General features: G+C 38.5%; 1 protein-coding gene across 9 annotated transcripts in view; it reads left to right on the top strand.

Moving 5' to 3' along the window:
* Nucleotides 1-15,910, top strand: part of NFIB (nuclear factor I B) — a 241,582-nt gene that overhangs the window by 13,855 nt on the left and 211,817 nt on the right. For 8 of the 9 annotated variants that reach the window (XM_038552407.1, XM_038552412.1, XM_038552408.1 and 5 more), the window contains exon 2: nt 1,229-1,760. In XM_038552407.1, the coding sequence (XP_038408335.1) occupies nt 1,229-1,760 (532 nt within the window). Of the gene's footprint in view, nt 1-818; nt 840-1,228; nt 1,761-15,910 lie in introns of those variants that run through there. The other variant, XM_038552409.1, reaches the window with a different exon arrangement.

Here is a 15,910-nt window from a genome sequence, read left to right as displayed (position 1 = left end):
ACAAGCCATTCATACATGCACCCACAGTCCTGCCGGAGAATTCACATGCGTAGCAAATGAATTGTATTGATTCCACAAAAGCAGTAAGTGACCAGCGGTGCACTCCTGGTGTCACCCTGCCACCGCATGCAGAGACACAAAGCATGTAAAGTTGGTGCCAAGTTGCCATTTTTCATTGTTCACCTCAGATTGATTTTTAAGGGGTTTAGAATAATTGCCACACTCATGTGATCGGTTAACAAATTAACTGACTCTGTGGGGCTTCAGGTTCTGTAGGAAAGCTGCCGGAAGAACATTCAGATAATTTTTGTTTTTAACTTTAGAAACTTTTATTGAAAAACGAAAGAGTGTGTCTGTGTGTCTACGAGAGAATCGGAGAGTGTTTGAGTGTGTGGTGTGTGTGTGTGTGTGTGTGTGTGTGTGTGTGTGTCTTGGAGGCTAGTGTTGGTGGTGGAGGGAGAGAACGCACTGCTCAAAGTATGGAAACCTTCTGTTCAGGACACTGATACGACAAGCTGTGTCCTTTGCCCACTTTCCCTCACTGTATACCGGTTTCTCTAGTTACCACTCTTGGAATGGTGCTGTTTCAGTGTTGGAATGTTGGACGTTTGATAAGAAAATGGATCAAGTTTAATGGCGCATGCTCTTTGTGCCACCAGCAGCCTCTTGCTGAGAGCATGCTCCAAAAGCGGGAACTGTGTGGCATTGCACTGAGCATCTATATGCTTTGTGTTTCTGTGCCACAGAGAAGAGAAATGAACTGTGGCATCGCTCCTGCCTTCTGAACAGCTCTGCTCCGATTAAAAAAAAAAAAATCTCACTGTGTTCTTTGTAAAATGGTACTGCTTAGTGTTAGTTGGTCAATCAAATATTTAAATATTAAATTAGATGCCAAGCACCTTGGTTACTTACGTTTTAAAGAATGTAGGATGCACGGTGGGAATGAGGGGGATGGGGCCAGAGTAGAAATACAAATATAAATCTTATTGTCTTTTGAAGAGGCAGTATCAACCTGTAAATTTTGGTGGAAAAAGGGACTGCTTGGCATACTTTATTTTCTTCTTCAACTATTTTGATCATTTTAAATAAGAAAAGAATGTTGTTTTTGTGCACAACTTTTTATAGGGAATTGGGAAGGGATTATAGTTTTATTTATTTATTTTTTTGAGCCTTTAAAACTAAGCTGACTGTGTATATCTCCTTCCTCCCCCCTCTTCATCTTCCACAGGATGAATTTCACCCATTCATCGAGGCACTACTTCCACATGTCCGTGCAATCGCCTACACTTGGTTCAACCTGCAGGCTCGGAAACGCAAGTACTTTAAAAAGCACGAGAAGCGAATGTCAAAGGATGAAGAAAGAGCAGTCAAAGATGAGCTTCTCAGCGAAAAGCCTGAAATCAAACAGAAGTGGGCATCCAGGCTCCTGGCCAAACTGCGCAAAGACATCCGCCAGGAGTACCGAGAGGACTTTGTGCTCACCGTGACTGGCAAGAAGCACCCGTGCTGTGTCTTATCCAATCCCGACCAGAAGGGTAAGATTAGGAGAATCGACTGCCTGCGACAGGCAGACAAAGTCTGGCGTCTGGATCTAGTCATGGTGATCCTGTTCAAAGGCATCCCCTTGGAAAGTACCGATGGAGAGCGGCTCATGAAATCCCCACATTGCACAAACCCAGCACTTTGTGTCCAGCCACATCATATCACAGTATCAGTTAAGGAGCTTGATTTGTTTTTGGCATACTACGTGCAGGAGCAAGGTAGGAGCAGATTGTTCTTTCTTCTGGTACGGCAAACACTGCCCACAAACCCCTTATACGGAATATCTGGCTTGGGTTGGATGGTCCTCGAGGCCCCTAGATCTCCTTCACCCACTCTGGGTAGAGTGACCGGCCCTCTTCTCCTCCCATGTCCACTGCCATGTGCCAGCCATGGACATAGACATGGAGCTTTCATACTCAGATAGGCATGGGTATTTTGCAAAAGACCACAAAGAGATGCGTTTTGAAATGTCTTTGAAATAATATACCTTTTCAAAGACACAGAATGGTCTGCAAAGTACAGTTTATTACAATTCACTTCTTTGTCCTTGGCTACATTCCTTGCATCTACTCATCTTTTCTCAATTTGAAAATGTAACTTTATTTATGCAGAGTCAGATCGCTTTTTAATAATCTATGTATTGGCCTCTTAACTAACAGGGTAGATGAACTTTGTTCACGCATCTAGTCCTGTTGCACTGAAAAGAGACCTAACGTTTCCTATTACAAAATGCTCGAGATAGCCAGTATCAGAAAGCGTATCTTACGGAGACCCAGATTTATTTAATTTAAATATTTCTATCAACACCTACCTTTGATTGTGTAATATTCGCCATAGATGACATGGATTATAGTTCTTGTTTAAATAATTTATGTTATAATATTTTTCCAGCGTGATTTGGGAATACTTAATATCATTAGTTTACTTGAATGTGAATTCATAAAACTTACTGAGGACAAAAGTTGCAGCTCTCCTTACAGAACGAAAGTGGACTGGTTACACTGGTTTAAAATAAATCTCAAAAAGAATGCAGAAACCACATACCATACCTATTAAAAAATACTTGATAAAGACAGTCGTATAAATGTTGCCTGGATGAGTCAAAAATAGGGGGTACTTTTGCTGAGTATTTTTTGAGTTCATGAAATATGTTTCTTTATTATTATTTTATATTTTCCATTAAGTAAGTGAGAATTTCTTTTTTTCAAATAAATGTGTCAAGATATAGATTCCCACGTATTAGCAATAGTCCGTATTAAAACATCATTTTAAAAACCAGCATATGAAAAGTGGACTGAAGTTTGATCCGCCACAGATGGTGGGGTCATTTCCTAACTTGGCCTGGTGGTAGGGAAATGGCCTGCAGATAGTCAGGTGGCAGACGGGTTATCTGATGTTCATTATATAAATGCGGGATTCAGTAAATTGGTATGAACTTTATTATCACCCAGAAAAAATAAAATCTCAAAATTATTCTTTTGACCAGATATCTAGGTACTTGTTATGTGCCTTTTGTCTTTATAATTTCCTGATACACTTTTAGAGATATGCTTAAATGTCATTTAAACATTTTTAGTTTGATTTTAAATAAGATGCTGGACATGATATATTTGAAACTATTACTTTTTTTTTTTTTTTTGAAACATTGCATTTGCCATAACCATGCATTTAAGAATTCAAGTCCATGCTTTAGGGAAAAATATTTTTTCACCCTGTGTGTCCTAAAATAAAGGCTCATTAACACATGACACTTAATTTGATTGACAGCTGTCTAGGAGGTGACATCCTAAGGTGGGCTGTATATATGTGTTGGATTGATTGTGAATGTGTTGCAAGTGTGTTGTGAAAGTCAAGGCTGGAAGTAAAGTTTTAAAAAGTGGGTCATGCAACTTTTTTAGTGCAGGGAGGCAAGATTTGCAACCACTTCACTGCTGCTCACATTTTAACTAGCTTGAAGGCTAGCCCTTGAGGTGTGCAAGCATGTACATTCACTCCCAGGGCAGGCAGCCAACTCTCTTGGTTGATGAACTGACAATAAAGAACATATCCTTTGGATTTGTGGAGATAGATTGAAGAAAGAAAAATGCATTAATGCCTTTTGCATCCCACCATTGGCCATGATAATCATGAAGCAACTCCTGGAGACCATGTTTTCAGATAAAACATTGATTTTGTCGTTGTTTTGAGTCTCTATCATAAAAAGCTTTCATTGTTTTATCCTGTACATCTAAGTTGTATCCTCTCCTTCCTGCCCGTGCATCATCTCTTCTTAACATCTGTTGGCTCTTTCTTTGAAAAAGTCATATCAGGATGCTTTTGTGTTTTCCTTTTTTCAAAATTTCTATCTTTTTTTTTTTTATTGGTCAAATGTAGGTTAATTATGTTGTTTTGCAGTGCAATTGATTGGAGAAAGCATTTACAAAGATAAGTCTGTAGTCAATCAAAGTGCTGCCTATTTCCCATCAAGACTTTATTTCTCCTCTAAGTACATGAAAACCCACTTAAGTCGGTTTTATAAATCAGGCAAAGAAGTATGAAGAAAAGCATGAAAGAAAAATAAGAAGTGAAAACTGTAATGTTTACAACAGAATGAGCAACAAAATTACCTTTCCCCCCCCTTTTTCTCTGTCTCCCCACTTCTAAACGACTGGGAGGAAAACATGAGAAAGAACAGAGAGAATGCCAAAGATGGTTGCCACTGGCACCAGGATTGGCATCAGACCCTCTTTGTTTAGCTCAGGATGCCTGTGATTTGTTAGTTGGCATCCGCATTGCAGTGTGGAGTGATGTTACAATATATTGACAATTTCCAGATCTAGAAATGTCAATAGTCCTCTTGGTTATTTATACAAGATCACAAACTGCATCTCTTCTGGAGGATGAAATAAAGACCAACATATAATAAAGTTCCATTGTTGGCCAACTTCCTATGCTTTTCTTTTTCCCTTTTTCCCTTTTGGTTCAACCCACACTTCTTCTTTTTTTTTTTTTTTTTTTTTCTTCATGCCCAGCAGCCTCATCTTTTTTGAAATGTGGAAAGAGTTACTAGAGCTTTGACACAAGCTCTAGTTCTACATCTGCATCTGATATGGTTTGGGGAAAAATTTATGCATTTTGAAATCACTTTTGATATATAGTTCATTAGACCTTTGCATCACATGGCCACAAGGCAGTATTTTCTTTAAAGCTAAATCTCTTTGTTATTCAGCTTCTTCTGTGCATATAGCCCGATTGACCGCAATTTAGTCCATTTTTTTCTATTTCTCCACATTATAAAGGGTCATGTTCAATACAGTCATTTATAAAATTATATAAGCCCCCCACTTTACCTCAGATATACACATCATGTGGGAGTAACTGCGTTTAAATCCATAAAATCATTTGACGTTACTGATTCAGAGGGCTGCGCTTCGGTGTTCCGTTGCTACAAGAACCGCCATTTTGTTTGTGAAGTGCCAGGCGAGGGGGAAAAAAAAGGCAGACACTGTGCTTGATGCCAATAATGGTTGCCAGTGGCACCGAGGTTGGCATCAGACCCTCTTTGTCTAGTTGCTGAATGCCTTTGATTCGTTGGTTGGCATCCGCATTGCAGTGGGCACACTGGAAAGTTTTTGACAATCCCTGAATGAAAGCTGCTTGCTTGTTTGCTGCAGCAAACCTTAGCTAATATAAAACCCTTCCTTTTTATTTTTTAGGTGGTTTTTTTTTTAAGGCTGTGTTAGATTAGAGGGAAAAAAAATAGCTCTAAAGTGGCCTCCATTTTCCCAAAGATGTTAAAGATGTCCAATGATTCTTGGGCAGGTGGTACCTATTCCCCATATTGTCTTTGTTATTGCATTTAGGAAAGCAAAGCAAAACAAAACAAAACAAAAACCAGGCACGCCTTGCACAGGACACCTTCCTGGGACATAAGTGTGCTGTAGGATGCCGGGTGTGCAGTGAGGGTGTGGAGGACTGGCTAAATGTAGGGATATATAATGCATTCATTATGACTGACTCTGGTTTGCAGTCACATCACTGCTTATTTTTTATGCCATTTGTCGTTAACTCGGTTTCCACCCTTCCATATTTTACAGTAACATGTTGAGAGGATCTAACTTATCTTTCTAGTTAGTAATGTGGAACAGGGTAAATGTTAAAAACAAAAACAAAAACAAAAACAAGCAAACCTTCATGAGGAAACCTATGTGTTCAGGTCTGATACAAATCCTTCATTCCTGAATTCCTCACTTATGCATCAGAATGTTGCCGGCTTCTCAGTGCACCGTTCTGCACACCAGGAAAACCAACCAAAAGGCTAAAATAATTTTGGTTGACGTTTCCTAGATAGTTAGCATTAATATTGCTTTCCGGTTAACCACCATTATCTCGTTAATTAATAAGAAGGATTAGCAGTCCTACCCAAAGGGCTGCAGAGAAGAAGTCTGGCCTATGGGAGGCCTTGAGTCCAGGCTGTGTCCTGTCTGAACAGGGGGTGGGGGTCGGGGTGGGGGTGGGGGGTGGAGGGGGGCCTGGGCTTTCTCTGAGGCAGGGAAGGGTTTTGAAGACAAAGCTCAAAACACACAAGAAGTTTAAAGATCTCAAGAGATAGTAACTGTTGTCCTGAACTGAACAGATTAGAGTTTAAACTAAGTCAGCCTAACTGATTTTTGGCCCGTACTTTGCACTCCTATTAAACATGTTTCGGATACTGAAGAGAGTCCAGGAACCTCTCATGGCTCATGGCTCTCCTCAAGGAGGAGTTTCCTGTAGCCTTGGGGAACCCTTAAAGTCATGATCCACTGCTGGATGGCAACTTTCGTTGTTTTATTGTTAAGTGTTATGATAATTGAAGTACATTTTGACGTTGTGAAAAATTTGACTTGTTTACAGGGGAGGCTGTAATCGTTGTTACTGTTTTTGAAATAAAATCCTTCCCGGTTGTCACATATCATTAGCGAGGAAGCAAATGCTAAGAATTATTTTCCTCCCTTAGTTACTGACTTTTAGAATCCTTTTGGGTAACCATTATTTCTTTATGAAAAGCGTATGTCGATAATTGTTTGCAAGTTGACAGCGGATTTTAACATTTTAATAAATTTCACTTCATTTGCAGGTATTTCCCATTTTGGGGAAAAACTAAGATTTCGTAATTTGTTAAAATGAGGCTGCTCTTTAGGGTGATCTGGTGTGCTGCTGGCATTGTGAAGGGCTCAGAGAGCATAAAGTTTGTGTGCACGTTTGATTTAGGGGAACACTGTTAAGTTTTCCCATCTAGCATCCTGTCCTTGACTGAACTCATGAACTCCAGTGCACATTTGTTTGCATTCTGGCTCACACACAATTCACCAGATAAAGAATAGCTCTTACTGGCATGTCTTGCTCCTAGGCTTAATGAGACCTTTGTGGGAACATATATTGTAAGATAAGATACTTAGCCATTTTCTCACTGATAAGAAGAAAACAGAGTCTGGGGGCCAGAAGCTCACCCTCTCTGCCATGATGTCCCTGCCATTAAGATAGCTCTGCCAGACAATTCAAGAGTTAAACGCAGAGGCCCCAGTTGCCAGCTGGGGAAGCTTGGCATCTGTGTTCTGATATGGCAAACTAAGCTCTTGCATTGCTGTTAATATGATTTCACTTTTCAAAGGGAAAGTGGAGAGAGAGAGGGAATGAGAGAGAGAGAGAATGAGAGAGAGAGAGAGAGAGAGAGAGAAGGGAGAGGCTTGTTTGTTACATCAATTATGATTCCAAACATTAAAAAAATATATATAGTGACCCACTCTCTTGGGGCAGCACAGTTGGAAAGATATCCTACTGACAGCATTAGGCATCCCTTCCACCTTCTACCCTCCTCCCCACTCTCCATACACAGCAGTCCACATTTTATAATAAACAATATTCACCTAGATGATGGGTTTGGATTTGCAAATTTAGTGCACTATGCCTCTTGTGGGGTACAGTGACTCCATGTGTAAAAGAATGAAAATGCTGTTCATTATTCAGGAATAATGGAAGTTTTGAGGAACTATGGACTGCAGAGACAGGAGATGGTGGTTGGGTTTCCCAAAGGTGACTCTTTGACAGACTCAGCATGGGCCTGGGAGCTGGGCAGGGCCACTTAGGGAGGGCATCTATGGCCACAGCCTAAGTTCTTTAAAGTTGCTATTTCCCAAAGTGGTACATAGGGAGTATTTCCACGCATGGAGGTAACAGAGAGTGGGTAGGATCTCTTATTTACTTAGTTGTTTTTCCGTAAATTTCCTTCTAAACTTAGGAGGGGATCGCTAAAAGGAAATTCAAGTTTTAATCCTCCCTTAACTTTTTCCTTTCAAATTCGGCATTACTACTTGAAACAATCCAAGATATCGGACTTAGTAAAGCCTTTCTCCTAATATACGTTCATTATGCTTGATTGAACTGAAAAACCAGGCCAATGGGCTTAAAAAGAAAACCCCTGTAACGACACTGTTTGGCCCTTCACATCTCTGCTGACCTGTTAGGATTTCAGCACCTGACGAGGCAGGGACCGACCCAATGCAAGGCTGAGTCAGAATTCTCTGGAATTCTTAAAAGTTGAGATAAGTAAGTTTTCACTTCTGGCATCCCAGTGGCTTGTATGATAACTGACTTTATAATTAAAGGAATAATTATTGCTTTGTTGGAAGTGTAGGGTTACAGAGAGTGGAAATAGCATAGGAAAAACTTTCTGAGACGGGAGATCATTAAATATCTAAAATGATGGGGGCACGGTCTGGGGGGATCCCTTACCATGCAACTCGCTTTTGGGGTAGAAATTTCTCTTCAGCCTGGGAAAGAATAGCATTTTCTAGTTGGAAGTTGAAAGCAGAACTTGAGACACTTGAGGCGTTTTTGTTCTGTGCTGTGGCAGAGCCAGTGATTAGCCAACGTAATGTTCAGAGCAAAGTTTTCCAACTTTTTTCCCTCCATCCTTGTGGAGGAGGAATAATTTTAGAAATCTCAAGGACTAGTGGTTATGCGATGGGAAGCCGGAGTGATTACAACAGCGTGCCTCAGCGCCAAGCATAGCAAGAGGGGAGCTTCCTCTGAATCATGTGCGCTTTTCTGTGGCAACGTGGTATGTCATCTCATTTTAAAGAACATTCTTGGGTCCTTGAACTCTAATTACGCGATGTGGTTAATTTAACTGAATTCAGTTGTGAGGATTTGGCATAGAGGATAAATCATCAGACTGCAGAGAACTTGTGAAAACGAAGTGCGTGTAGTGAGGAGTGAGTCCGTGGGATTAGCTTGTATTAGACTGAACGGTACAGGATGTGAGGCTAATGGGACTTGAATGGCTGGGCTTTGGGTTGTTATATTATTCAGAAAATTGGAAGAAATGGCTAGCAATTAACCAATGAGGTGGAAAGACCTTGAGGCTGAATTGAAGGCCACACATTGCAAAAAAAATCCCTAAAATGTACATCAGCAATGTTCTGAGATAGGAATGCAAGCTCTTCTTGAGCATAAATATATTGTTTATAATAAAACACTTAGGAAACACACATTCTCTCTTTTATGATGATAGTTTAAACAGGACAGCATTGATGAATCACAGACAAATTAAAGAACTCTGAATAAGGACTATATAATTGAAAATATGGGGTGATGGATGAAGTAATTTTACTAGCTGAGAGTTGCCTGGAGGTTGTATATTTTCGGAATCCCATTTTGAGGCAGTTCAGAGCATGTAGTAAGTTATGGATGAAGCACAAATCATTTGAAAATGGGATTTGTTTAAACAAGTGCAAAAAAGAAAGAAAGAATTGCCCTTGAAAAAATTCTTTATTCTGAGTATATGTAGTTTAAAATTTTTGGTTAGCTCTAACTCTGTTTCTCAAAATAGAAGACCCTAATAAATGGTATTCAATTGAATTTTAAAATACACACATCTCCCACAAAACGACACAGAAGCATTTAACAAGCGTCAGTTAATATTCAGTGACCCTAATATATATTCTGATACTGAGTGAAGCTGAAGATTCCTTTAAAAACTTGATTTTTCAAAACTCCCATTGAAAAAAAATACATGGAAAAATGCATCACTGTTAACAGGGAATGGCAGAGCTTAGGACAAAAATCTAATCATGAGCACAGATGTTAAGAAAGTTATTTGAAGTGGAGTGTATTCTGTAACTCTTGTGAGTAGGGGATTACCTTTATGCCTATGTTAATAACACTAGTATGTCAATATGAAGTCTATACCCCTCTATTAGTGAAATCTAAAGTGTGAAAAATGTGCCTGCTTAGGACAACTTGTATTTTATTATTCTGACATCTGCAGTTTCTGGATGGATTACCTTAAATTTGCTATGCTATGTTAAAAGCCTTGTTTTATGAGGTCGGTCTCAGCTTCTGGCCTTGGTGTCAGGAACCCTGCTACGTGATGCAACTTGCCTTGTTAGGTTTAATTGACCAAAGCTGATGTGTTAAAACAATTCATTTGTGCTGTAACTTATGCCCTGGCTAAGTTGCTACCTGAATCCTTTGACCTTGACTTGTCTGGGTCACGAAATGGCTGCAAGCTGTTTGACCTTTCTATTGTGCAGTAATGTCACTGTTTCCTCTTATTCTTTTATGGTAATAGCTGACAAAAAGCCCCAGCCCTGACTTTACACCCCAGTGGATTCAAGGCGTCCCTCTGCAGTAGCTATGTCTTCTGTTTGACATGGTCTGGCTGTAGAAGTGACTTTCTTTTGTTTGCTGACAGTGATGGGGACAAATTTGCAGCCCTCCTTGCTACAAGAGGTGGGGGATAGTATTCTGGCATTTGGAGGGATTTGAATTCCTTCTGCTTAGATTTTCAGTTTCCGTGTTTTATGATGATGCATATCACAATTTCCTTTTCCCCACTCTTCTGAGGTCGACTTTTCAGCTTTTTATATTTATGATTTCCTCAATAATTGCTTTTCAACATTTTCAGCTGTTACAATAAAAATATTTTATTGTCATTACATAGGGTAAAAGCGATAAATTTAGTTATGCTTTTGGTTACCAATATGTAAGTCCTAAAACAACTGACATTTAAACTTCACCCTATAAATCTTTGCCCAGTTTTGGAAAAAGCCTTGTACTAACCATGTAGGACAAAACAAAATTTAAGAAAAAATCAGTCATGTTGTAACTTTATGTATTCCACCTTACACGTCAGTTTATAGTTTTAGAGGAAGCCTATTCTTTGTGACTTAAATAGCTAAGTCCCAATATATAGTAGCGAACCTTTAGTAGATTTGAAGTTTTTATTTCTGTGGGGACTTTTGCCAGCATATGAAATTAAATATTTATTTTAATGAATACAAAAATTGTTTTTCTATTCTTTATGAAGACCCATATGCAAAAATGGAGTTTTACCTCTGTTCTCTTCTGAAGCAGTGAAATAGTTTTATTTTTAAAATATTGGAAATGCCTTCTAAAATGTTAAAACACAGATATTTTTATCCTACCAAATTTTTCTTTGCCAAATATGACATTGTAGTTCATGATTTTTCCTATATTTGCCAGATTAAATATTTAAAATCCAAGCTGTTACATTTTATTTTTAAATTATTAGTGGAAAAAAGGAAGTTTAAGTTAGAATGTGCATTTCCTTACTTGTATGCCGCATACTGTTTATACATGTGTGTGGATACACTGACAGATGAGAGACAATGTGGCACAGGCACTAGAACCTTGGGAGAAAAGCACTAGATTTTTCTATTCCCATTTTAAAGAATATCTAAAAATGGCAGGTGAGAGTATTTTACTTTACTTCTCTTTTTTTTTGGTGGGGGGGGGCTGTTTTTTTAAACTATCCCCCCCCCCCACTGGGAATGTTCACAAGATCAAGGAATTTAAATGCCTCTCAGCATTAATTGTGTTGGTAATCCAGCATCCCAGGGGTTCAAGAAAGAGAGTATGAAATACACTGAATCTGATTTTACTCAAGAGCCTTAGTTTCTTTCTCTCTGTTCTATAAAAACCAGTCTAGACTCAAAGACATGCATCTCTCTTGACTTTGTGCTCACTCGTTGGCTCCCTCAGTGGTAGAGCCAACGTAGAGTGGGGTTTGGATGTGGTTAGAGGGCTAATGGGACAGATGCAGTGGGACTGTGGTTGGAAAACAGCGACCAGCCCCTGAGAATTTCAGAAATGTCTATTACTTCTTCTTGAAGACAACCTCAGTTCCTCCACTGAAAGAATTTAGAACAATCTCTCGGGTTCAAAGAGGTTATGTTCCTGGACCATAGGTAATTGGTGGATGTTGCTGTGCGTGTGCGTGCTTGGGAGTACGCTCCAGAGAGTTGAAGAGGAAAAGTGAAGTTGGAAAAAAAAGAAAAAAGAGAAAGGTAGGGCTTAGATCTTGCAGGAACTATTTAAGGACGGTTTCTTCATAGATTGGAGAGCAAATATAATGAAATTTAAAATACTATGCCAGCCTTTGAATTTGGGGTTGCTTTTGGAGTTGAACACAGCTCCCTTCTTCTGGCCGTTTTAGATTTTTTCCAACATAGAAAGTAAGTGCACACATCTGACATTTAGGGATTTGCTCTTGGTTCTACCCTTTATCAGCTTTGTGACCTTGGTCAAGCCAGTTCAGCTCCATGTGTTTTGGTTTTCTGTTTTGTAAAATGGGGATTAAAATGTCTACTTTACAAGACTGTTTTGGGATTAAATGAAATAATTCATGTAAGCAAAAGCAGTAATGTTATAAATAGCCATTATTACTCGTTATAAAGGAACATAGCATAAAGATAAATGTAGAGGAGCGAAGCTGATGTTGGAGAGGAGTGATTGGAGGTTGAAGGAAGAGGTCCTAATTAGTTTTTACATATCAGGTGATGAGACATTCCCAAGAGAAAATTGAAGTCTCTGATGACAGTGATGCGAATAGATATTTGTTGGTAAAACCTCTGAATGTAGGCAGAGGAAGTTAGCTAGTTGTATATGGTTTTAAAATCTACTTAAGTTAGGATCACTGTACAGTTTAGCAATCCTTTATGTCAGATTTGCCAGAGAAGTAACTTCTTGATCAAACTAGGAATATTTCAAAGGAAGGACTAAAATAATTTTATTAGCAGCTCTCTGAATAAATAACTTAACTTTGATATCAAATGAAGGGTGTCCTAGCAAGACTTGTAATTCATTGCATTCCAGTAAAAGCCTAAGACTTTTATTTACCAAAAAATTAAATTGCCAGCATTTGGGAGAACTACACTTAAGTTTTAAATTTGGTTGGACAGACGTGATGATATGTGGCTAGACTGGATTGTTCTTGTCGAAGAACATGCTGCTGGTTTTTAGACTCTAAATCTGACAGTGCGTTGTTCAGAAATGACCCCAAGTTGAGTCAAAACTCAAAACGTTTAATTAGTTCCATGAATTGTTTTGACTTTATTACCATCTAGTGCCTCTCCTTTAAGTCAGTCTTCCCCGTTTATCCTTTTTATGGTGTTAAGAAAATTAAATGATCTCCAGAGGAAAAAAGTTCCTATTTCTTACTTAAAGTGATTTCACTTTTACTAAGAACAACACTGAGCCAACTGGGAGGGGGTTCAAACATTCCCTTCTTCTCATGCTAGATTTGGGATCAGTGTTTGACTTTAGTGGCTCTGGGTGGCTGGATCCTTGTGGTCCTGAAGCCACTTTTGTGGGCCAGATCTGCAGGGAGCTCGTCACGGTCCTTGTTGTCCATGGCCGGAGGCTTGCTCCTCTCCCTCGCTCTGCAGAGTGGGTTTGGAAGGTGGAGAGATTCACCATACCCACAGTCTCTACCAGAGAAGTGCCTAAACTCACATGTCACATTAGTGCTGTACACAAAAAAGAAAATTCTTACATGAAGCATTCTATGATGATGATACCTGGGAGTTCTAGCCAAGAGTTAGTAGGAAAAGCTGTCTCACTGTTTGTTCATCAGTTAAAGGATAACTGGGACATGCAGCAAGCAGAATCAGAACATTGATTAGCTTGTTTGGATTCTGGCACATAATTTTAAATAATCGGTGTCATGCGTTTTCTTTTTGAGAACATACCTGGTATTTACTTGCTATTCTTCTGTTTGTGGGATACATGAAAAAAAAAACATATATTTTAGTACATGAAGCAAATTCTATCCAAAATTTTTCAACGTATGTAAAATGGATTGTTGTTGATGGCAGAAGGATTTGGTATTTTATCTTTCTAATGCCTTGGAAAAGCTTTGTTTGCACTTAGGATTTAAAGTCGGTGTAGACCTAAAATAGGAAGGCATGTATGGTTCGTGCTTCTTAAATACTGGTTGCCTTTCATAGCCTCCTGGAGATGCTAACCTATTTCTTCAAATTTTCTGATGGTAAAGTATTAAAATTTTTGGATAAGACTTAGGGTTATCATGTAACAATATCTGTTCTATTTACAGTCTCCAAATAAGGGAAAAGCTGCTTATAGTAATATGAGGATCACTGGTCTTACAATAATTAAATAGACTTGTTATACTACATTAATCCCTTTTGGAACATTTGGAATGACTTCTTAGTACTAACAAACATAGCATTAGGGCCTAAAATTAATCTGCTTTTGGTATCCAACATTTTATAATATAAAACATGTGTATAGAGAAACATATTTCGGGTTTAAGATGAGTTCATGGGAGGACAAAATGAAATTATAATAGGGTTTGATTCCAAGTACTGATAAAATATGGAATTCATTTACAATCAGGATAGGTAGACAAATTGTTTTTGGTAAGTTTTTGTGTTTTGGTGAATACAATGTGTGGGCTTTGAGAATCACTTTCCGCTTGAGATCCCAGTTTTGTACATGACACACGAGGTATATGCAGTATGAAATGGGAGCATTTCGATCCACTATCCAGGAGGTTGAGTTTAACACCTTGTGAGCCGTTTTTTTCTTGGTACTTGCATTGATATGGCTACTTACTGATCCCAAAGAAAATGAAATGGACTCAATTTTAAAGTCTGGTCCAGTCTTATTCTGTGTTTTGTAGAAATGGTTTAAGTTAACAGCGGACTCTGCTTTCACACAGCATTATTACAGATTCATTGAAGGGACTTCTGAGATAGAGTTATGTTACATCTTCTGTTGTAGAAGCCCCACGAGGCATAATTTCCTCCTCAGTGTAGGCTATTTTATTGTTGAGTTTGTCACACCAAGGATGTGAATTCAGCCTTGGGTGTACCAGTTCCAGGGGAAATATTTAGTGAAGGATGAAGGGTTAGTTCACTTCTAGGACAAATTGTGTGCGTTTGTACAGAGAAACTATGGAAGTACTGAATGTATCGAGTGGTTTGCAACCATTTTAGACCATGTGCCTGGGACCAGGGAACACATTGTCAGGGAAAAACATGATGTAGCAACAATATTAGATCATGCAAATGAGACTACTGAATAGTAATAGTTATGGGCAATATTTTGGAAAACACTGATTAGTGACAGTTTTATTACAGCAAATGTATGTATCAAGTCCCCAGATTTCATTGTAATGCACTGAAAACAGATGTCAAAGTGTCCCAAACAGAATTTCATGGTTAATCTACATATTGCATGGAAAGTACAAACAAACCATTTAGAATTCTGTTATTTAATCCTTTTAGAAGGAATGAAAATATACAATTTAGATTTACTCCATTCTTTCTTTTAATTTCAGTTTTTGTTTTCTAGGGGCTGATGATAAGTTATTTTTTTTTGTTGTTTGCTATTTTCTTAAGATGCATATGGGAGAAGACATATCTGCATATGGACATGGTTTTACTTAATGTACTTTGAACTGTAAGTTTCTGAACATAATGTCTTTGCATTAAAAAATGAAAAAAAGAAAAATTAGGCTCTAAATTATTTAGTGACCTGGTAATGGAATTACTTCCTTCTATTTTTTTTGTTTACTGATGTATAGTTACATTATATGCCACTTAGTGACTGAAGCAGCGTGCTGAAGAGGAAGAGAAGACAAATGGTAGCCCTACTACTTGCAAGTACCATGGAGATTTTGGGCCTCTCAGGGACTCTGTTTCTCTCTCTGTCATGAGAGAGTATTGGTTATAGGACTCCTACTATCCCTCTTAGCTCTGGCATCTTAGGAATTTGGCTTCTGGTTACCTTGGCAGAGGGATATCCCCTCCATGTTAAGCAATATTTAGTAAAGTTTAGCATACTCTTGTTAAATTTGGGGTTTTAATACATTTTATTTATTAAAAAGAAGTTGAAAATGTGTAACTTGCCAATTGAGTAACACTTTCATGTTGCTCAATTCAAAGTCCAGTAGTCAGATCATTTGGTTTAATCTAGATAAAAAGCTTGCTTTTTTTTTTTTTTTTTTTTTTTAAAGAAAGAGGTCTTTAACTCACAGAAGTTTAGAGCTGTGGGAATCTCTAGAGACCTCCTCACTTTACGG

Source organism: Canis lupus, chromosome 11 (genome assembly GCF_011100685.1).
Source record: "Canis lupus familiaris isolate Mischka breed German Shepherd chromosome 11, alternate assembly UU_Cfam_GSD_1.0, whole genome shotgun sequence".
NCBI classification, from domain to species: Eukaryota; Metazoa; Chordata; class Mammalia; order Carnivora; family Canidae; genus Canis; species Canis lupus.
The sequence above is the reverse complement of the archived record's forward strand: the minus strand, read 5'-3'. Positions and strand labels throughout refer to the sequence as shown.